At 45.5% G+C, this 23418-nt stretch overlaps 1 protein-coding gene across 10 annotated transcripts in view; it reads left to right on the top strand.

The window, feature by feature from the left end:
- BCL11A (BCL11 transcription factor A) overlaps positions 1-23418 on the top strand; it is a 75835-nt gene that overhangs the window by 8789 nt on the left and 43628 nt on the right. Inside the window, exon 1 of one of the 10 annotated variants that reach the window (XM_030268749.4) lies at positions 13658-13824. The exons of the other annotated variants lie outside the window; for them this stretch is intronic. Coding sequence (XP_030124609.1) covers positions 13749-13824 — 76 coding nt within the window. The 5' untranslated portion in view covers positions 13658-13748. Of the gene's footprint in view, positions 1-13657; positions 13825-23418 lie in introns of those variants that run through there. 10 annotated transcript variants of the gene reach the window in all.

Below are 23418 nucleotides of genomic sequence, written 5' to 3'. Positions count from 1 at the left end.
TAAACATGCTGTCGTGCCCATGGACCCAGATCGGTCCCTGGGCTGGAGGGATGGCCACGCTGAGGAGTCTGCACAAGGGGAACCTTCTCTGCTGAGGGTTTTGCTCTGGCACTTTCTTGGTGCAGGAGGCTCAGTGAGCCAAGTCTGGCTTTGGCGTGGTGCAGGTGACGTGAAGCGAGGAGGATTTGGGCTCCTGCACTGTCACGGGGCCGTTAATTCAGAAAGGGCTGTGGTTTTACCTGCCTGTAAATCCTTTGCTGAGCAGAGGTGGTGGCTGAGGACAGGGGCACAGTGGCAGGGCCTGATCTTGCTCATTTGTACACATAAGTGGGCTTGACTGGGAGCAGGTTTGGTGCTGTGCAGCAGGGTCCACAGAGCGAGCCATGAGTGGCTCCTGAAAGATGGAGTTGTGGTTGTCAGGACTCTGCTGCCCCAAGGTTTCTGGCTGTGGTGCCCAGCCATGCCTATACAGATGGGAGGTCCAAGAATGCAGGTTCTCTGCACCTCCCTGGCTGGGCTGCAGCTGAGTAATGCTGGGGTCCCTTGGCTCTTCCTGTTGGTTGGAAATGCAGCCTGGCTTTGGGAAAGGGAGAAGGTGTACCAGGAATTACCAGTGCACTGTTCCTCCCCTTGTTCTCATCTCCCTTTTCATCTGGATGCAGTTGGAGTTCAGCTTCCTTATGTCACAAAGAAGGGATAGCTGGAGTGACCCGTTGCTCGTAGTAGTTTGAGGAGTCCTGCAGTAAAATTTCCAGTGAAGGTCTTGGAGCCTGAACTGTGAAGTTCAGGCTTCAGGAAGGCCCGTACAAAGAACCTCAAACTCTTCCAGTCCAGCTATTTATATCTGATTTCTGTGCAAGAATACAAAATGCAAGTTTTGAGTGTGTAATTAAGGGGAAAAAAAGCCCAGAAGGTGCCTTTGGAAAATACACAGAAGTTGGGGAAGTGATTATTTCTGCTAAAAGACCATAAAATACATATTTTGTAGCAATATAAAAATGTTCCAGATTAGTTTTGAGGATGGAAGAGGTGTTCCAGGTTAAGCCTGGATACAGAGGTGCTGTGGGTGAGCTCCGGGTGCAATTTTTTTCTTGCCTGCAGTTTTCTAGTCAGTAAGTTGGGTTGTTACAGTAAAAGAGAATTGTAAGTAATCGTTAAAGATCTACGGAAGAGGAAGGAGGCAGCGACTCATTCAAATGCAGGGAGAAGTGTCTGTTTTAACTGTCCTTAAGCTGCTCTTTATCTTGCCATTTTCCAGAGTCAGGGACGAGGACAGGAGCTTATGTGCGTGTGCAACCTGTGCAGCAGCTGTGGGATCCATACAGGTGCAGGCATGTGTCCATACCTGGCTCTTCCATGTAGGTGTCTGCCTGTGCAGTGCAGCTCTGCCTTGCTGAAATGCCATAAATTTAACAGAAAATTAATAGGATATGTTGTGTAGGTCCAACGAGGCAGCTTTCATCAATATGTATGTCAAAGCCTCGCCACCAGATACCGGCAGCCCGTGATTTGCAGTGAGGGCGACGGCAGGGCTTTAGTTATCCACTCTCGTATTTTACAATAGGGGAAATATTAACTGAAGTATCTGGAGATCAGTGAATGTAAAATCGCTCTTCACTTATTGAAAAGGCTGAGGAAATATTTATCGCCTGTCCGTGTCAGGTTTTGGTGTTTTTTTTTGTTGGATGTATGAATCCGAGGGAATTAATGAAAGGTTGGGGTTGGGGTGAAGAAGGATCTTAAATGTTACTTGGATGCAGTTGGGGGAACACTTTGGAGTGCTGCTTCAAATTCCCCTGTATAATGCCGAGTGTGGATCTGTGGATGCTCTATTTACTGTACAAACAGGGGAGGAGGAGGGGAGGTCATTTTTACTGCTCAAATCCTATATTCTCAAGCTGCTTATGACATTCAAATTAAACACGTGGGAAAATAATGTAAGAAATCCTCTCTCTGCTGCAGTCGGGGAAGGTGAACGTTATTTGGTACTAAATTTGAGACTGAGTATTATTTGATTATTACAGTTCATGGGAAGTAATGTCTTAAAGCAGAAAATTTTTTGGGCTGTTGTTAGTAGTTGCCATTATAATTTTGAAGGTTGTGACTGTCGATTCCTTGTTTTGTTTTGTTCTGGAGACAAAAAAATACTGCTGTCTGCACTGAATAGTTAGCATTTAATCTGGACAATAAGATGAAAGCTTAAAAATAAAGGAGGGGAAGAAGGAATATGAGAAGATTTTGAAGTCAAGTTCTGGCTGCTTTCCCCATACAAAGAAGGAGAGAGAGCAGGCTGGGTAAAATATTGCAGACAGGAAGAATTAGTGAGGGTGCTACCCAAAGGCTCCCACACCCGAGATTTGGAGCGCTGCGTACAAGCTGTATTTGTAAATAAGAGAGAGAAAGGTTGTGAACCGGCATCTTGGCTGTTTTGTCAAAGTACAATGTCAGAGAAACTCTTTCTAAGACAAATTGTAAATAGAAGTGTCACGATGATTGCATGATTGAGCTCTAGAAGTGTCTTGCAATTGTTGGCATTGTCAGAAGACTTTTGAAAGCTTAAATAAAGGCGGTGGCCTGTGCAGCTGTGAAATTTACTTTTCTGGGGGGGAAAATGTAAAAAATGTAGGGGATCAAAAAGTTGCTGTAATGCTGCTCATGTAGGGATACAGAGAAGAGTCAATAGTTTCCCTGCTTCCCCCGTTGCCTTTTATAAATAACATTTTTTGAAGAAGCAAGCACGTGACACCAATATCATCCTTTGTATGATGTAAAGATTGTGTTACTTTTCTTATTCCCTGCTGTTCCAGACAGTTAATGTAAAAATGACTATTTATTGGAAGCACAAATATGAGTTCACTCGAAGCACAGAAGCAGGGTATAAAGTTTTCCTCTGCCTCTGCCTTCCAGGGGAGCATCACAGTGTTGTGGTGCCCTGTGTATTTCTGCTGGGTTTTTTTTGTTTCCTGCAAATCAGATCTTCTGAGAGGATGAGAAACTTATTTTGTGTTCTTTCTCCTATTGCGTGGGGCACTGAATTGTGGAGCTGTCCATGAGCAGAGGATCACTGCATCCGAAATGCTGGTGGTTCAAGAGGCAGCCTGGCACTTGTTAAGCTCCATACAGATTTTGAAAGGTGCACATTGGCATCATGTGCCAAAAGCTTTGGATGCAAGGCTCTGTGCAGAGTCCCAGTAAGGAATGCTGGGCGATGGAAACTGAGGCAGGGAGTAAATTAAACACCTAATAATTAGCCCAGTGGGAGAAGTGATGTCTTCCCTAAACATTCCCATAATTTGGTAATGCCTGTTTTAAAGAGAAGGAGGCCTATTAGCATCACCCCGTTTTGTATATGCAGCCCTCAGCCCATAACTCTTTCTTGTTTCATTCAAATAATAAAGACGATTAAAGAGGCTTGCGAGGCACCATCAGACAACGGGAGCCTCCAGTTGTTTGCCTGCACACATCCTCATTCGGACAAAATATTTTTCGGACAAAATTCCTTTCAGGCTTTGGTCTGCTTTTGTATCCACTAGTACCAGCTTTGTGCAATAGAAGGCATTTAGCATCAAGCTGGACATGGGCTGGCACACTGCCACTTGTGTTTTGTTGTGGTTTTTTTTTTGTTTGCTTTTTTTTTTGGTTTTTTTTTTTTTTTTAAGCTAATTGCTGAGGATCTCTCATTACCTTTCTGCTTGTTGTGATTTTGTTCAGGTCATGATGCTGCCAGGGATGTTGCGAGTCCAAGGAAGTTGTCTTCTCTCAATGGCAGGCATTTGAACAGAGCTTCCATCTGGAGCACTTGGTTTTATGTGTCAGCTACTGGGGTATTGCACAAGTCCATAAAACATATCAAGTCCATGTATTTCCATCTATTAAGACTTACATATATGTATGTTCATTCTGGTAGCATGGCCCTAAAATTAACCATTGAGTGGATTATTTTTTTTTGTTGTTTTTCCCTTGGACTAATGAATATAATTTTGTCTCTCTGTGTACATAGAGAGCCTGCTCCAGCCTGATGCCTGGTGATGTTGGGGATAGCAGTTTTGGGCTCATGTAGGTAGACACCGGTACATGGATTGTTGTGATTTATGGCGTACTTTTAAGAATAACAGGCACTTTAATGGACCCACAAACCACCCAAGCGGTTGGGATGATCTGATAATGAAGTTCCATGAAACACAGTTTGCACTGGAGGGGGCCCCAACTTGGGTGTGCTTTGCGCTGCACACTCTGCACAAGATGTGGATCAAACTCTTGCAGGAACTGGACTGGTGGCTGTGGACCCCTATGGATGAGCAGACAAGTGCTCATATTATTCATACCTTCCCGGGTTAATGCCAAATGCATTTTAAAGCCCATAAACATCCTCCCCGTCTCTCTAATCAGGTTTAGTATGCAACGCATCCCGCACGGGGTTCAGCCAGTTTGTTTTCCAACCTTTATTGGCCAGCTGCACTCACTGTGCATCTTTAAAATATTTCAGCGAGGTTTTTTTTTTTTTTGCTCTTCTATCACCGAGGCTGGTAACTTGGTGGCTCATTCTTCATTCGGAGGTGTCATTGCCTGGGGTTGGCGAGGGAAAGGTTTGCGGTGTGGGGTGTGGCGAGGTCAGCCCCAATCCCAGCAGGGAATTTGTGTTCTTCATTTGCCTTTACAATCGGAGCACAGCTACTGTACCTTGGAGCAGCTCTCAGGTGTGAGCTCAGATGGGCGCATGTAAATGTCCTGTCAGATGCAACACAGGAATATTAATGTTTCCTCAGCACCATGCTATAATAAAGCTGTACACAGCCAGCTTAATATGCAGCCGGGCTGGGGAATTGTATAAAACTTCGATAGCCCAGTGTGAATGACAGCGGTGGAAAAAAAACCTCAATATGCCACAGTTTCCATTCTTGTTTGCCTTTGATCTAAAGCAAAATGAAAACATCATCCTCTTTCCCTCCTCATTCTGAATAGGTGTCCTTCCTCTGCAAAATTGGATAGTAAGTAAGAAAAGAAGACAAAGTATGGGGCACGGTGCAGAATTATTTGAAGCACATTAACTTCAGCCCGATGGGAGATGTAATTTTTTCAAGTATTAGCAAACATTTATTTTTTATACTTGGGATTGTTTGCATTGTTTTTCATTCTTTTTTTAGCATCTGGGTCTGGTTGAAACAAAGAAAACAGAGCCACCACAATCAGCCCCCTTCGCCCTCTGGCTTAGGCATGGCCCAGGCTGTACATCCTCCTTGCAGAGGTTTCATTTGCATTTTCTTATTGTGTTTGAATCTGCAGCTCCATCCAAAGGTGTCTGTTTTTCAGTGCGGTTGTGTTCGAGGATTTTTAATAATGTGCTCATTTAACTGAATCAACAGCTGTCAGGAGCGGTTGTAGTAAATCCACAAAATGCACAAAGAAAAATACATACGTTCCCTGAAACAAAACACTTGAAACAAATTGGCTGCCAAAAAAAGCTGCTGAATTCTGGGTTTGCAGACAGTGCACCAAAGTGTTTCTTCTCTGTGCTTTCCCCGGAGACCTCTCCCCGCTTGCCTGCTGTAATTCTACTGGAACTTTTTACCTGAACAGGTTGCTTTTAAAGAAAAAATCCTATCACCTCCCCATCTGGTGGATATAGAACTCAGCTACAGCTCAGATTTTTGTGTTCCACACTAAATACGTGAGACACCAAGAGCGGGGCAAGAGCAAAAGCCAAATAACTGCACTGCCAACAAGGCAGGAGGTTCAGTATCCCTGGGAAGTAGCTGTCAGGAGAAACTATTCGTCTCTGCCCTTCCAGGTAGGCATTGTCAGGGTGCAGGATTCCCACTGGAGTGGGTGTGCTGCTTCAGGGAGACGTGGGGAGCTTTGGTCAGTCAGAACCAAGGACTTTTTGCTTCCACCCTCCCCTGCTTTGCCTAAATGCTGTACAATTACACCTACAATTTGATCTTAGCTGCAGATAGAAAAACCTCTGCCTAAATAAACAATGGAATTACTGCTGAACAACAAAGGCTCAAAGAAGAGCCCTGCCTTTAGTGGTGTTATTATTGTTGTTGTGGATAACAATATTATTATTACTACTGTTATTATTACTGCTATTACTACAGCTATTACCTCTTTGAAATTATGCATGACACTTCCTCGTTCCTTTAGGAAGTAAGGAGTTTAATTTTACATTAATTGCTTGCTTAATTGATTTATCAGGTAGGGAAATATAAAATGCAAAAATACAAATGTGTTGTGTTGTACCCCCCCCCACCCCCCCAATATTTGCAACAATTAATTTGTCACCCAGCATTACTTTGCTTCAGCGTCACAGCTGGGTTTTTTTCAGAAACTGAATGATTCATCTGGGTTTTGTTGCATTTTAGCTACTGAGTTTATTCTTTGTGGAGTAAGAGAATAGATCAGCAGAAGTGTCGTTCAGCCAGGGCATCGTGAGTGCACAGAGCATTTACTGTATGAGGGTGGCTGGGGGCTTTTCCCTGTTTTTCTCTATTACTGATGCTGATTTTCATATTTAGGGAAGAGTTGTTGTGCAATGAGAAACAGTAGTCTGGAAGCCTTGTTCTCTTTGAGGAGTGGGATGCACAGTGGGATGCATTTGGAAAAAGAGATAGAGGCTCTATTATTTTGTAATAAACTATAAACTGTCCTATGTTAAATTTGTGTTACGTTAGAAAAAATCAATAAGGAAAAATTAAGTTCTGATAAAGATACTCTTGGATCTTAGAAAATAACTGCTGTCCTTTTAACTAAAACATTTGAGGAGCTTCAAAGAGTATGTATTTCTTCTGATCTTAGAGCTGTATGACTGGTAGCAGGGAAAAAAATCTTATTCTACATACAAGTGGATTGCTTAACAAGTCAGCACAGACACATACTTGTTTGTACCATAGAGATAAAAATTCCTGTATAAAAATAATTCAGTTGCTGACAGCAGGCATTGTGCTGGGGCTGCCTCTTTTGTGTTGGCCGGGGGTCAGGGACCACGGCTCCCACTTTCTGCCAGGGGGGGTGGCTGTCACGATCGCTTGCTGGAGCCTGGAAATAAGTTAATTGCTTTATTTTAGGGAATGCTCAGAGCCCAGTAGTGTGGTTTTTATGTTTCTGGAAACAGAGAAGGAAGTGGGGGAAAAAAAAAAAAATCTCCTAATGGGGACATGAATTCAAGGCAGTTTGGGAGACCGTGGCCTTCAACAGCTTGGTGGCCTGGCAGTAGTTTCTAAACTTTTGTTTTGAATCTAATTCTGATTTATGCTGTCACATCCCATACTGGCCTTCCCTGTACTCTCTTTGTGTGAAGTAATGTTAGTGTTGGGGGGGAGTTGCTTAAAGCAGGGGACTCGTGGCCAATCCAGATGTTTGCTGTTGCGGCTGTTGCACGGCACCGGTCCTATTGTGCCCAATAAATGTAAAAAAAGCGGGTCATTAGCACAGCTCCAGGCATCATCTGTTTTGCTCTGCAGGGGTGCAGGTAGGATAAGCCATGAGGTCGCAGAAGGCTGGTGAAGTGGGAATAGGAATTATTTGAACATTTATCCACCCTTCCAAGTCGGGGTGCCGGGGACACAGCCAGCGCTTTCCGCACCCGCTCCACCCCCCACCCCTTTCCCAAAAGCTCCTTCTGGGATCGCTGGCAGAAGTGTCTCCCCTGCTCTGTGCCCTTGGCGTGGCTGGATCAGGCCGGCCGAGAGCGGAGCCGAGTTCGGAGCGGCCGGCGCTGAGCCGTGCCCCGCTAACTCAGCCGTCTCGGCGGCCGCAGCTCCGCTCCCCGGCAGCACCGCCACTTTCGCAGTGGCACGCTCCGGTGCCGAGATCTTTTCATCCCTCCCTTTTAAATGCAGCGAGTCCTTAAAATTAATGCTGCTGCACTTTGATGAAAATAATGTTTTTATAATACATTTGCTGTTTACATGGAAGATGTGACTTGAGGGGAAAAAGGCTTTTTTGGAGGGTGGTGGAAATCTTGTTAATCTGCTCTCGGAGAACGGCACACAATACTGCCTATGAGCAAGTCTGTGCTGCTTTTGATAAATTACCATGTTTAGAGATAGGTTTGGCTCTTAAGGGCTTAGTTTTCTGAACAAAGTCCATAACAATGTTTTCTGCCTCTGTTTGTCTCCAGCCCCTTTGGCTTGACTTGGAGCCCTGTGTTTAGTTGAAGCTCCGTCTGGAAGATATAACAATTTTGCATTAAAAAAATAAGGAAATCACAGGAAGAAAAACCCTTTTGCTTTTTGGATGAATCTTACTGATAATTTGCTAAAGCTCATTTGAATTTTAAGTACTTCTTTAATCTTCAAAGGCTAAATTGCTTTATGAATATGCATGGTGTGGGCAGACTTTAGTTCATTACCTAGTTGTAAATTCTAATGACCATTAGGTCCTTGCAGTAATTGCGAATTGTTTTGCATTTTTGATTGGCCTATTAACATGTGCATTCGGCACACATCAGGCCAGCCTGTCAGGCTGCTGAAGGAGAAAAAAAAGGTGAAAATTGTTTTATAGCACCAAGATTCTTAGATTTTCAATCTTGGAAAATTGATGATGTAAAAAAATTAAAGCGGTGTTTTTTCTTCTCAAGATTGAAAGTTCACCCAGAGATTTGACATATTTAATTTACATGATGACTTTGCACTCCTTCATTAATGCAATTTGCATATGAAGCTGTTGTTAATCACTTTTGATCATGTTTTGTGTATTAGCTGCCTCAGTGGCTCTTCTCCCTCAGATGCTCCAGTAGAAAGCAGCAAAATGATGCATCTTCTTGCCAAGTTTCCTTTAGTGAATTGAGGAATTAGGAGTCTAACCTTGAGTAATTAAATATGTTCTATCAGTTCTCTTTCAATGTTAAGTACACTTGGTTGGAAGTGTAGAAGGAAATTGTTCCCATTTGGGGGAGACATTCCTTTAAAAAATAATCCTACATGTGTAGATAGACAGGAATTATTTTCCGTGCTCTGGAGATGCCAGGGCCGGAGGGAGAAGTGACAGCAGGGCAGGATGTGGCAGTGCCTAGACCCCTCTCTTAGTGACCAGTGTTGAAAGCACGTGCCCCAGGCCCCATCCTGTGCTGCCCAGGGGTGCAGAGCTGCTGCTGGCATTGGGGTGGTGGCCCTGCCTTTGGGGGACGCTGCATAAAGGGCAGGGAGTACCCTGTTTGTAGCAGCAAATTGTGCTGCTGGCACTGCTCCTCTTCCACTCCAGCCTCCCAGTTGCCTCAGCACAAGGAAGGGTCTTTTTTTCCTGCCTGTCCAGCAAGGTGTTAATCATCCAGCCCTGGGAGGGGAAACTGGGAGCACCCTGGCTGGAAGCCTGCTCGGCTCTCATAACCTGCCTGGAGGCTGTCCGCCACCCCTCCTGCCTGGCTGAAGCTTGGCTGGTCGCTGTCCCCTGTCCCTCACATTGGCAGCACCCCAATTCCTGGCTGTGGGATCAGGCCCTTGCCGGTGCTTCATCCCTTCGGTTGTCCAGCCTTGGTGATTGATGCTCAGCTTTGGTTGGAGAGTTTATCACTGGGTAAGAAGATGAATCGGAGGGGTGAAACGGATACCCTGATTAAAGGAACTGCTTAATGAAAGAAAATAAATGGAGAGGGACAAGGACCGTTCTGGAAGGAACAGAAGTATAATTTTAACCTCAGAGGAGACCTGCTGCTGCCCTTCCATGACTTCCACCCATACCATGCTAAAAGCGTGGTGCAGTTCAAAGTTGTTAATATTCAGCTGGGAAACAGTATCCAGAACACAAATAAATTATTAAGTGCATGAACTTTTTCGGCAGTAAGATGAACTGATGGGGTCCATCTGTGAGATCCAGGGGCTTTTTATTTGTGTGTGTTGAACGATTCTGCCCTCTCCGACTTCATAGCCTTTGGTCCCTGGCCAAGTGCATGCATAATTGATTCCACACGCGCTATCATTTTCTTGATGTAATTGCTTTAGTAAGATATGTTGAGATCTAATGGATAATTTACTGTATGAAAATGACAAAAAAGTAAACGTTCCTGTTTTGCGCTAGGCGCGGAGAGGAGAGTGCCCAGGTGACCTGCGTGGTCACCCACATGAAACCCACATGGACCATCTGCCACGAGCGGAGATGGAGGTAAATCACTGGAGAAGTACAGGGCGAACTCTGGAATTAATTGGAGTTTTACAGCACAGGTGAAAGCAAAACAGTGGCATTGTTTGGAAACTTTTATTTTTTCTGGAGTGGTGACTTACTTTCTTTTCTAATTGCCAGAATGTGAACTCAGGAAAAAGTTCTCTGAAGAAGGCAAGGGGGAGGTAGTATTTTTACAAATCAGTGTGTCCAGGACTTGCTATCCAGTGCTACAGAAGGTCCTGGCACTGGTGTCTTGCCTGGCAAAAAGATCTACTCTTCTGGCTGCTTAAATAATGCACCAAATTGAAATCAATGCATCAGTTGGGCTGGGTATATTTTTAGAGATTTTGGAAGTGTAAAAATATCAAATCCACCTATAATTCCATCCCCATCCAAAGGAAAATATTCCACTTGAAAATTTGACATCACATTGGTCTTTAAGAAATGTTTTGTTAATCTCATTTCCTTTCCCCCTTGCTTCCCAGTCCTGGAATATTTTGTATTCCTTGCCATAATTTTTTAAAATAGGCTTTTGAGGTGGTGTAGACACAGAAACATTTTCTCATTTGCCTCCCCCCCCCCGCAATGATGTTTTCAATGTACTAAAAGAGGAAAAAATATCCAAGGCAAACACACATAACTGTAGCAAAACTGTTTCTGAGCAAGTCATAATAATGAACAACACATGATCTGAAATGTGATCAGCAAACATATACTTATGCCAAGGAATTTTTGCCATTCACATACCAAGGTTCTGTAAATCAGTAAACCACGGCAGAGGAGCCCCCTGCGCGGCAAGGGGAGGAGCAGGAGCCAGGAGCAGAAGCAGGAGCAGGATGGGCTGCTTAGCAGAACTGTCTTGTTCACATAGCAGGGAATGGGAACAAGTTTTCTCTCTTCCACCTTTCTCATCTCCCTCTTGATCCACATGCCAAAATGTGCAGCCTTTAAAGAGGGAAAGTGCAGCCTGAGTTGCCCTCAAAAGCAAAAGCAGACAAATAAGTAGCAAAGGAATGAAATTTCATCACAACGTTTTATGGGATTTTTTTTTCCTTCCCCCACCTCCCCATCTTACACAGAACCAAAATGTAAATTACTTCTGGTCTTAATTGGATTTAATTATTTCTTTAGGAGAGGATGGGTGGGAAGGGGTGGGAATGGCACACAGCTGTCCTAACAAAACAAAGGAGCCAGAAAACCCTCACTTTCCCCCATGTTGGCTAATAAACAGTGCAGAGGATCTTAGTGCTGGCAAGCAAATGGAGCGCTCTGTAGACCTGGGGAAGGGGTAAGCGCTGTCGGCAGCTGGGAGCATTAGGAAAAGACCAGGCTAGCTGTTAGGAAGTGCACTTAAATGGTGATTTGTGGTTTCCTATTAATTTTTGTAACTGCCCTGTGTTTTAGAGCACCCAGCCTGGGTGCTCCCAGCCCTTCCCTTAACCTAAGCCATGTTGCCCAGATGCCTCAGCTCTGCGGTGAAACCCACCCTCAGTATTGGGCTGTGAATCTCTCTGGCTCCTCTGCTCACCTGGGGAGCACCAGCTCCCTGTGGCACTACTGGGAGAGACTGGGAGTGGATTTGGGTGCCCTGCACTTGGTGGGGTGTTCTCTGTGCCCCCCAGCTGGGGTCTGGGGCACTTGGGTGCCAGCAGTGGGGTCCAGGTGAGCTGATGCTGCTCTGTGGGTTGGTGACACATAGCACCAGTGGATCTCCAAAAGCTTTACAAGCTTTAATGAATGTGACCACTAACGTGATTTATAGTGTGATTCATTATTGGTATTGGAGGGACTGTATTCTTATTTTGTCATTTGCTGTTAAAATTAATACACTCCATGCTGGCTATAAAAGTGTATTTGCATTTAATTGCAAGTCAGAATGAATTAGTGGATATGATTTAAACCTTAACTCACTCCCTAAAAAGAAATCTTTGGTGGGAAAGGAAAAATCAAGCTCTGTGCTGGATTTCTTTGGTGCACTTAGGGATGGAGACAGGAGTCGGGAGAGGAGGGGGCAGGCGGGGATTTGTGGGGTTTTTTTGGTGGGTTTTTTTTTTTTTTTTTGCTGTTTTTTAATTCTTGCAGTTGCTTTCAGCAAAAAATGCCTTTGCCAGGAGGGGCTTAGGCAAAGTGGTCAAGCACATCTGCTCCTGGGAAGGTAGGGAAGAAAAGAGGTTACTAGTAATAGGGCAGCAGCACAAAGGGAAAATTGTACACTGGAAGCATTAGTCTCCTCGGCGGTGGTGTGGCCAGACTGGTTTAGCAGACAGGATGATAGATTGCTTTGTCAAGGGTCCCAGGGTGTGCCCTGAACTTGAAGCACTTTGTTTATCTTGAATAGAAAGGGAAAAGCACAGACATAATCGATGTCTAGTTTTTTAGGAGGGAGGAAGAGGTAGAGGAGGGAGCGAGGGGGTGGTGGCAAAGGGGGGAGAGGCCCTGGCTGTTGCTCTCCATTAACAGATGAACTTGGCTTAAGTCCAGAGTTTGATGAGAGAGTGTCACAGCCCTGGAGCCGGCCAGCCTTTTCAATAATTTTCTTTTTTTTTTGTTAATACCTGCTGACTGCACATCAAATGCTCCCAGGTCTTTTGGCTAAAGGAAAGAAGAGGGAGAGGGGAGGGGGGGAAAGACACAGCTCAATTTTTTCCCTCTGAACCAGTTGAGACCAGTCCCTTGGCCACGCACGCAGGTTCTATCATCTTTCCTGGCTTGCTGCTGGGGAAAAAAAGAGTTGTCACCGTGCCAGTAACCTGAGGGCCCAGAGCAGGAAAAAAAATAGGGGGTTGCTGTTCGGAGAGGCAAACTAAACTGAAGAGTTTGAGAGCAGGAGGGGCGTGCGTGAGTCTGGGAGATGTCAGAGATAGCAGGAGTTAAATTGGGGGGCGAAAAGCATGTCTGCCTGGCTGGGGAGAGCAAACCCTGAGGGCAGACCTAGTGCAGGTCCACAGCTTGTGCATGACAGCAACCTTTTCATGGTGGCTCCCACCCATTTAAATGATTTTATGAGAAGCAAAATCAAATTGATTCCCTAGTGCAGAGCTGCAATAGGTGTGAAGGTGGCTGCACTTCCAGCCTTTATTGCAGCCCTCACAGAACATTGCTGGGCCGTGCCTGATGTCAAGGTGCTTCGTTGGGAGGTGTGAATATAAACAAAATGCCATGGTGGTGAGAATAAAGACAAAATCCGAAATCTTTACTGGGTTACTGTTATTTTTACTTAAAGTTCCTTGCTCTGCAGAAAGTGGATGTGGTGGTCATGTTGTACATGAGGCTGCAGGGGTGTTCCAGGGTTGGAGCTTCTTCGCAAGGGTGCCTAGCTGGCATGTGGGTGGCCCCAGAGCGCCTCTGACTTGGAAACACAATCTGAATTTGTGTTTGTTTTGGGTGTTTTTATTTTTTGTTGTTTCTGATTATGCCGTTTCTGACAGTTGTTCAGCTACTTACCAGTCTTGGCAGGAGGCTGAGCCTGTAACATCCTGACATTTTTGCTTTTTAACAGGCCAGTCTCATCGTGCTGGAACAAACAGCAGCTTAACTGCGTTTCACTCTGGCTCATTTGAATAACGTGTACTCTGGTCAAACAAGAAACTCCTCAAAGGAAGAGCTCGACGCCTTGTTTCCCGTCATGCTGATGGACGGTGGATTTCAAAATGCTCGGAAAGAGCATGGCTGGGAAAACACGGGCTCCCCCCGCTGCAAAGGGCAGCTTTTTCAGAGGTGTGAAGGGTAGGTTGGAGTGGGTTGGGTCATCTTCCTGTCCTCTGTTCCTTTGATGTGTTCCCAACATCATGCCATGCTGGGAATGATGAGGTGTGCTTGGCACTGGAGCCTTTACATCATGTAGCTATCCCTCTTGGAAAGTGGGCACATGTAGGGATAGCCTCTGTTAGTTAAAGCTTTGCCTGGTCACTTTGATTCATGTGGGCATCTAGGTCTGTGAGTCCTAGTTTTCGAGGGGGATGGGAATATCATATACTGCCATGGTTCCAGCCTTGTCTCCTCTCATTCCCCTTCGCGTTCTTAGCTAGCAGCTGGTGATGTGCAGTGCACTGAGCTCTGCTCTGTGGGAGGAAAGTACAAAGGCTGGGAAGAGGCTGTGGGATACAGTTCCACGAGGCTTAGTGCCAGGGCTCTGGGTCTGAAAATTTCCTTCCTTACACCGGCTCTTGCCTTGCTGCTTGTGTTTTGTGTCAGACTGTAGCTGGTTTGATGATGAGCTTCCCAGAGACTTGGCACCCCTGTGTTTTTTCCCAGGAGTTTGCCTACGCACGTGCACAGCTCCCATTTGTGTGTGTATGCGTGTGTGTGTAATGCCTGCACAGGACTCTCTGTTATCTGCTGATCGAGGTGTTTACCTGTGCAGCATCCATTACGTGGGGACCTGAGATGTTAATGAGCACACCCTCGCACTGCCAGGGCGAGAGAGGCAAGTGCTGAGGCACAGGGCGGGTGACTTGCGCTGGGTAAGGCCCGAGAGCTGCAGCACAGCGGGAATGAGAGCCCAGCCTCACTGCTCTTCCTCCCTACCGATGGCTGAGCAAAGCTGGGAAGAGGAAAAAGATGTGGTTGCATCTCCAAACCAACCTGCTCTTTACCAAGACCTTGGTAAGGAGTCCCCATCTCGCTTTACCTCTGCCCTTGGCAGATGCAGACTGTGGTTTGCAGCATGTGCTTGGCTGCGGCTGTGCAGTGCCACTTCCCCTGAGTGAGATTCACCTGTACATCTGTGGGGAGGCAGCGGGATCTGCAGGGGCTCCCTGTGTTTGGGTAAAAGGCATTGTTAGCAAAGGTGGGTTGTATGTCCAGGAGACGAGGCGGTGATCTTTGGGGTCAAGTACCTGTGTGTGGAGAGTGCACGATAAATATTGTACAGTGGGAACAATGGGGCTGTAACAGAGCTGCACCCGAAGAGGCTCAGGCTGAGCAGCTGGCTGGCTGAGAGGCTGCCAGGGAGCAGTGTAGTATTTCTACTTCAAACTGATTGAAACGCCGACTAAAAATCAATGTTGTTGACTAGGGATAATTTACAGTTTTCTCAGCTCTAAGTAGCGGTGCGCGTAAGGATGCACTCTGGTATGAGCGCCCCGTGATCCGGGCGCGGTGCTGAATCAGATGCATCTTAGGTCAGCTCCTTATTTGTTTCATCACGACTTTTGCTCAGTTGTTGTGTAATTTATGGCTGCTTTCACGTTGTCAAACATTTTCATTGCGGCTGCTTCTTAACACACTCCTGACACAAACAGGGCTGCTTTAAAGACACTGTATTGTTTCATAATCTGAGAGGAGGACTATAAAAACATCAAATTACACTATCTTCAGGCTAATCTAAATGCACTACAGATTGAAATCAGAGCTCATTTGTCCCTGATGCAAATTATTAAGTTCTAATTATAAATATCCATTTAATTACCCCATACATTTTTATTCTGCAGACCTTCTCAGCAATTCTGTCTGAGATACAGTAGATGTATAGGAGAAAATCTGCAGTAATTAATGTGCATTTCCTAAATAATAAAGAACAAACATGAGCCACTTTGTTCATGGATGACATATCCGCACACACATTTTTAGCTATCCGTGTCATGGCGGCAGATGCTGAATGCTAATTCAAAAATAAATGGAAAAGACAAAAATTAAAAGTTTGGGGGGTCATTTCCCTCCTTTCCTTGCCTGTTGTGGAAAGAGCTGGGTCTTTCAGTGCCTTGTGCCCCCTTGGGAGAGGGATGAGGGTGTCTCTGGGAAGCACAGCATCATGTCCCTGGCCTCTGTCTCTTGGAGGTGCTGATCCTGAATCTGCCTTGTACTGGAAGCCCCACAAAGCCAGAAGCATCTTCCAGCTAAACAAACTGAGGGAGCCACTCTCTGCTGCTCCAGCCTCTCCAAATTCTCAGTTTCATGCCCAACAGCAGCTGGACAGGTTACAAAAGCTCCTCGCAGGCAGCAGTAGGGAATGTTTGTGATCCCCTCCCTGCTTCTATGCTCTTGCAAAACCCAAGGGTAAGAGACAGACATAGAGAAAATGTTTGTGGGAGCAGATCCTGCTTAGAGTTACCCCAGGGGTAAATCCTAAGTGGCTTCCCTGCAGCCAGGAGAATCACTTGGTAGGCACAGCAATGTAAAGGAGCTTGGGCTCAACCCGTTATTGTTATTGACGCTCAGATTAACAGAGGGCTTTGTCTACCAGCCACTGGAGTCCAGGATAAAAACTTGGAGAAGGTGGCAGAGTCGAGCCTGAATACATGTGGTGCCTGTCAGAAATAACTAGAGGAGCACATGTGTGTGAGTGCGTGTATCCACACACATATATGGGGTGAGAGTCTGACTGCATGGCAGCTAATGTGGGCATTGCCACAGGCTTCATTTCACTGCACTCCCTATTTATACCCATATTTGCATCTGCTTTCTGGGTGATAGAGTAGGCTTTCTGGAAAGGATATTCGTGTGCTATCAGTAATTACAAACAGAAATTAGCTTTGGATTTTCTAAGACATATATTCCACTAAAGCTCCATTCATCTAATCAGTTAAGAAGATGAGGGGCTGCAGCAGTGTCCTTAATTCCCAAATAACTTTGTCCTTATTTATTACAATTGTTTTATCTCAAACTTTGTCCTAGAGTCACTGGGCTCTAAGAAGAAAATTGTAAAAATGTTGGTAGGAGCCTAAGGACCTTTTTATAAAGAAATCAAACAGAACCCAAGCCTGATTTCTTAAATAGAAAAATAATTACATTGGTTTTTCTAGTAGCAGTATATTTTTTGAAAGATCAGCTTGTCTTTTTTTTTTGTTGTTGTTTTCTTTTCTTTCTTTTCCAGAATCACAGTTACTGTACTGCTTTGAAACATTTTTTTTTATTATGATTCCTCTGCAGCACAGTCACTGTACAGATAATACTGCTTGAGATTTTACATCTTGCCTTCTCTATTATGCAGAAACTTAAACTGCAGCCTAACCTGGCAGTTGGATGGTGAGTGAGCCACGCTGCAGGCTTGTGAGTGCTTTAATTCCCACATGATCTGCTTGTACCTGAACAGCTGAATATATATCTCTGCTCATGTTGTTATTGTCTGGAGCAGTAAAGTACGTATCCCACCACCCACACTAGCTTTTCACAGCGTAATAGTATTTACCTGTAGTTATTACTATATTTTTTTGTATTATTATATCCTCGAAATGCATCAGTCGTTATGTGGGTGATGTCTGGTGGGGTGCTCTGTCTGGGACTCGCTAATGACATCACCCATGTCAGGGTGTGATGTATGGATTATGTTTACTGTGGCATGCTTGGTTTGTGAGTGAGGCTGTGGCAGTGGGGCAGGTGATGAATGAAGGTATTCCATGGTTTCATGATCATTCCTGTGGATCCAGGCCTCCAGTACAGTAAAGATCCTCTTGTGATACAGAGGGATTTATGTGCCTGCAGTGGACTTAGAGCTGAACTTCAAGGTGTGATAGTCCAGAACTTTGTGGTATTTTTGGTTAAATTTTGGGTTGTCTGTGACCTGGATAAATGCTTGGAATTTGTTATGAAAACGTTAGAGATACGTGAACCATCCAGTTAAATAATTTGCCTGGCTGAAATACTTTGGGCCTCCACGAGTCAGCTGGGTGAAATTCATCTCCAAAACACAAATGGCCAGAGAGAATCACAGAATGGTTTGGGTTGGAAGGGACTTCAAAACTCATCTGGTTCCAACCCCCTGCCACTGGCAGGGTCACCTTCCACTAGACCAGGTTGTTCAGAGCCTGATTCAACCCAGCCTTGAAAACTTCCAAGGATGGTGAATGTGCATGTGCTGTCAGGGACCCCAGTGATTAATGCCTTCAGAGGCTTCCTTACCTTCCAAGATGCAAGTAAAGCATTAATTCTCTTACAAGTCAGGTTTGCTGTAATGCCTTTACACCTGGGCTGTGGAGATTGGAGTCAGGGCATGGGAAGGATCCTTGGGGCAGCTGGCTTGTCACTATGGCAGACGGATGCTCGGAGCTTCCGACTGTTCTCTCCTATAGGTCTCACTTTTCCTTTTTTTCCCCCCTGTGCATCCACTTAAATGGACAACTGTGGTCTGTACACAGGTTCTTCTTAGTTATTTTATCTCCTGAAAGACTCCAACAAGCTTTTACCCACCGAGTCTATAGAGACAACGGCCAGGCAATTTTTGTTTCAATTTAGGCGTCTCTCCGGAGCGCTAGTTCCAGAGACTGATCAATAGGCTTTATTGTAGACCTCACTGTCTCTAAAAGCACCGTGACCTTATCCTGTCTAAAAATAGCATTTGCTCTTGCTGCCTGCAGAACCTTGACCTGTGACAACCCATTTGGAGCATAACTGACACGTGCAGTCAGCTGTGCATCCAAGACCCTTGCATGCCCCGGGAGAAAGCTCCCCGTGCTCCTTGTAGCCCTTGTTGAGAAGAAGGAGGGAGGGAGTGTGGGGGTAGATGAGGTGCCCTACTCCCTCAGGAATCCCAAAGTGGATGAGTGTTGATCTTTTCCAGGTCCTGAGTGAGCCCTGCTCCAGCCCATGGGCAGTGGGAAGTGATCATCTCTGAATATCCACCCTCTTCTTTTGGGAAGAGCCTTGCATGCAAACCCAAATACACATTCACACCAGCACCTTGTGCCACATCCCTGGGTGAGTTCCTGAGCTTTGCCAAGTGCTGCTCTGGAAAACATACTCTCCTTTGTTTTTAAGCTGCTCTTAAATTTGGACAAAAGAAGGTCACCTGAATTACACCATTTCCTGGTCAATGGGTGTGTTCAAGACAGTTCTCAAGGGCAGAGTGAGGGGGGAGAGCTCAGCATGGATTTTGGTGATGCAGCTCAGGTACTTCCTGCCTATGGCAATGTCAGGCAGAGAAGAGCCCTGTTGCACACCTGCATCCTTCACCAGAAAGGGCTTGTTCGGTGTTTTCCCTGCCAATGGAGGGATGTGGGAGAGGAGGAGCCTGAAGGGACCATGGCACCCCTCCCTCCTGCTGTGACTGACTGCCCAGCAAGGGTTAACCATCCTCCCCGGTGAGCAAGGTCTGGTGCAGAGCCTCTGGGAGATGAAAAGGGAAGCAGCTATGATTGCAGAGCTGTAAAAAGGTGGCATTTTGTTCTCCCCGCTAACAAAAGCCAGGACTAATTGTTGCCTGTGAGCACAGAGAGGTCAGGGTGGTATTAGTGCAGCTAATCACAGGAGAGGCTGGGTGGGCTCAGGCTCTGCTGGCGGGGCTGGGACCGGCCAGCGCGGGCTGTTCCCAGGCACGGGTTCCTCTTTGGTTACACAAAATGTCCGCTCCGGCTCCCCTCATGCGCAGGCTATTATTAGCTGATGTCACTCGGGTATCTGAGAGTGGCGCTTTTAGCTGCCATCTAAGTGCTTGACACTTGGGTTTACGGCAGATTAAATTAATTTTTAGGCTGGTTTGGCTTTACTGGATGTAGACAAAGGGAGCAGCTGCCGTGGAAATATAATCTGGCACTGGTGAGGGTGGACAGCCCTAGCTGGTCTTCCCCTTTGCCTGCATTTGGAGGGTCTCAACAGGCAGGGGATAATTTTGGTACCTAAAACACTATCCTTTGGAGCATGGACACCTGCATCCCCAGCTAAGTGCTGGGCCATGTCCCTCTTAGTCAAAGCATGTTGAGGTGGAGAGCGTTTGGATGTGACCAGCTGGCAAGCGCAGGCACCAAACTGGTGCTCATCTTGTGTCTGTCCAAATGCTGTAGTGCAGAGCTCATGATAAATATTATTTACTTATTGATGAGTCTGTTGGTGCAATCCATTCCTTTTGCTCCTGGGCATGTTTTTGTCTTACTCATTTTTGGCTAAAAAGCAGCAGGCCTTCAAGAAGATTCTGCACAAGTTTTTTTCTGCCCTGAAAGCAGATCAGATCAAGAAATTAGTCAGAGATGAAACGGACTTAATCTACAATTGTTGCTGTGGGTGACTGATACAAGGGATGGTCGTTTCAAGTAGACGTGATGGGGGAAAGGAGTTTAAAAAAAACAGGGTCAGTGTCAGAGACTGAGTTCTTCTGAGCCAGCTCTGGATGGGAAAGTCTGGATGAAGACCTCTCCCCAAGGTCTTCAACTGCTGCTTGAAGGGTATTCTTAGACATTGGATCTAATACCATTCTGTCTTTAAAGTTATATTGAGAGGGATCAAAGACGCCTCTCAAGATCAAGACACAGCTGGCCCTGCTCCAAAACTGCTTCTTCAATAACTTTCCTCAAGAAGAGAAGGGTAGTGGCAGGCCAGGAGTCATCACGGTTGTTTGTGTCAGGAGATATTTTTCTCTTTAGCTGGCTGATGAGGTTCCAGGGCAGCTGGTGCCATGTTATCCTGACATGAGGCATCAGACCAGTTATCACCCAAAAAACCTGAGGGGTTGGGATTTGTGGGGCAGGGCAGCAAGGTTAGCCCAGAGCTAGGGCGGGCAGTCACTCCACGCAGAAATAGCAGACGTTAAAAAAAGTAATGGCTGGATTAAAACTTGGCCTCTGTCTTAAATTCATTGCTGTCTTTTCTTGTGGCTTTGGGGTCAACAACTGGTGTAGGCAAGTTCCATTTTCCCTGTGGTAGCTCAGCATTGACTGGTGTGCAGCTCTGGCAGGCTAGGCTGCTTTCTCTTGGACCCTCATCACCATTCTTCCCATTTATTTGCCTCCTGGCATGGGAGAGTCTCTGCGGCTGTGGTTTGTGTGCAGGGTGCATTTCAGGGGAGCATGCACAGGTGCTGTATGGGCGTCACTATGGAAGGAGACGTGGGTTCGGATGCTCCAGAGCCGAGGTTTTAATGGATAAAGGGCAAAGCAGAAGCACCTCTGGGGTTTCTCTGCTCAGCCTGGCTTTTGGGTTTGATCCATACGAGACTGATAATCACACTAAATTGGCCACCTTTCAAAATGAGGTCAGGGCGGTGGCAGGAGAAGGTGCAGAGCTGTGGTGAGGGTGCTGTGCAAGCCTCGGCATGGGAGGCTGGTTGCCCCTTGCAGCCCTTGGTATGGTGAAGACCTCCATGAGCAGCCTGGAGGCATATACAGCGAGTCAGGCCAAGTTTTGCTTTCCCTCATTCCCTAGGGGACCTTGGTGTGGTGCATGGTGAGGATTCTGTCTCAATTTGACCATGTAGTGGTGTATTCACCTGAAAAATGAGAGCCTTTTTTTGGCAGGCAAAATATTTGCTGGAAAGTGTGACCGGGTGAATTTAGGTACAGCTTTGGCAGGCAAAAAAAAAAAAATATTTTCTTTTATTTCATTTCCATTCTGTTTTCTCCTGAATTTTCTGCTTGGAAATCAAATGGAAATCTGGTTTACATCCTGCACTAATTAAGAAAATGGAGCTCCTGTGAAGGGGATTAAGTTTAACTTACTAATGACTGCACGACAATTTGACAGCCTCTATTGAAAGAGAGTTGTTGCTTATCTTGTCTTATTTAGAGTTTTGTTCAATGTTGTGGCAAGGTGGAGGTTTCATATGGATTTCTGGCACATCTATAGGTACACCCCACCTATATGCTTTGCCAGTAAAAGTTTTGAAACAAGTATAATGTGTTTAATCATCCCAATAGAGCAGCCAGCAGGTAGCATTGCTTTGAAGTGGGTGTTGTTGGGATGGAAAGCCCTCCTTTTCCGTGGTATTTTGGGATTTGGGAGGCAGATTTTATGGAGTGCTGCCTGTGCTGCTTTCCATCTTGACGGGGATGTCCATCCTGATGGGTGTTGGCCTGGCTTTGGGGAACGTGGTGGCTGCTGCTCTTGCTAAGAAGCTGTTGGAAACCTGGTTTTCCATTCCATAACTGTCAAATTTATGTTTGTTGTTGGGGCCACAGTACGTCAACCCAGTCAAATTCAAATCATGTTTGCATAATTCACACCTCCCGTCTGATGGGCGAAAAAGTGTTTCCTTAAATTAACGAAAGCCTGTAATTATTTTCTTCTACATGTTGAAAATTGGAGAGAAAGGCATCTCCTTGAATTTTATTCTTTCTCTAATTTGTTTTTGCTGTTGTTTCAGAATAATTTAGTCATGTATTTATTAGGAACTGGCAGCATCTGTTAATTTTCAGAGCCATCACAATGATGGCAACATAAAAACTTGAGGCCAGAAGTGGGGCCAACACCTTCTTTTCAAGCAGTCACATTTATTTTGGTGCTAAGGCTGCTCTGTTAGCAGAGGAATATGGTGTGCAGCATAATAAAGGGTATGAAAATTTGGCCCTGAGCAATCACTTCTGCCGCACTGGGGTCAGATTGCAGAGCCTTTACTCATCATGGTAAGTATTTATTAACCTTTGGAGAACAATGGCTGTAATGAGATTACCTGGGTAAGTGCTTATCCAGTCGGGAAGGAAGTTTTGGAGCCTGGGCCCAGTGGTATTTTAAGACAGATAAGGATAAGGAGGGCTCTTTGCTCTGCAGGTTGCTTTCCTACCTGTGCCTGGCAGGGCTGGAGGGCAGCCCGGACTGGCCAGGAGTTAATGCCTTTTGAAGTGGTGGTTTCACTCTATGTTGTCTTTCCTGGATTAGCCGTGCTGAGAGGGAGAAAAAGGAGAAAAAAAGTCCGTGTTTGAGTAACGTGGACAAAGTAATTGACTATCAGTATCAAGAATTACTGCACAACCATGCAGGGGACAAGTCAGAACATACCTTGACAAAACCTTTGCAACAAAGGTCTGCTCAAACACACCCTTCAATCTCAGGAGCTGTAAATTGAGCTTCAATTCCAGGGAAATACTTTTGGGCTTTGTGTATGTTTTTGATCTGCTTGCAGTGCTTCAGTGCCACTCAGGAGGTAACTGAAGTCCCCAAAAAGAAGCAGCGAGCACTGTGCTCAGCCAAGCACCAAGATCAGTTGTTCATGTTACTTCGTGGCAAAAAAACTTTAGTCTTCACAAATCACATGAGATTTCTCTGATTCCTACCTCATTTTTCCATCCAGCTCTGTGTACTTCTGAAAAAAATTTGGGGAGGTGAAACAGCTCCTCAGCCATGTTTTAGTTGCTGTTTTTCTTACAAGGGAGAAACAAAGAGGGGGACCTTGTACCCTGCTGTGTGAACGAGATGATCGTTCTTGAGCGGCTCCACACCCATTTCTTCCTGCAGGTTAGAGACACATTTTTGGCACTGGACACGGTAAGCGTTCCAACATGTTTTTAATCTGCAGCTCTCACATCTTTAAAGGTCTGATGTCGTGGTTCTGGTTGCGTGCACGTATTTCAAGGTATCTGAGTAGTGCAAAATGTGGGTAAAATACCATGACGTGAATTTAATCTGTTGGTAGGAGTTTGCTCTGTGTTTGTTCTGCTTGTCCTTTGGTGACACTTGCTA

This window comes from Taeniopygia guttata, chromosome 3 (assembly GCF_048771995.1).
Source record: "Taeniopygia guttata chromosome 3, bTaeGut7.mat, whole genome shotgun sequence".
Lineage (NCBI taxonomy): Eukaryota > Metazoa > Chordata > Aves > Passeriformes > Estrildidae > Taeniopygia > Taeniopygia guttata.
This window is presented reverse-complemented; position numbering and strand designations above follow the sequence as displayed.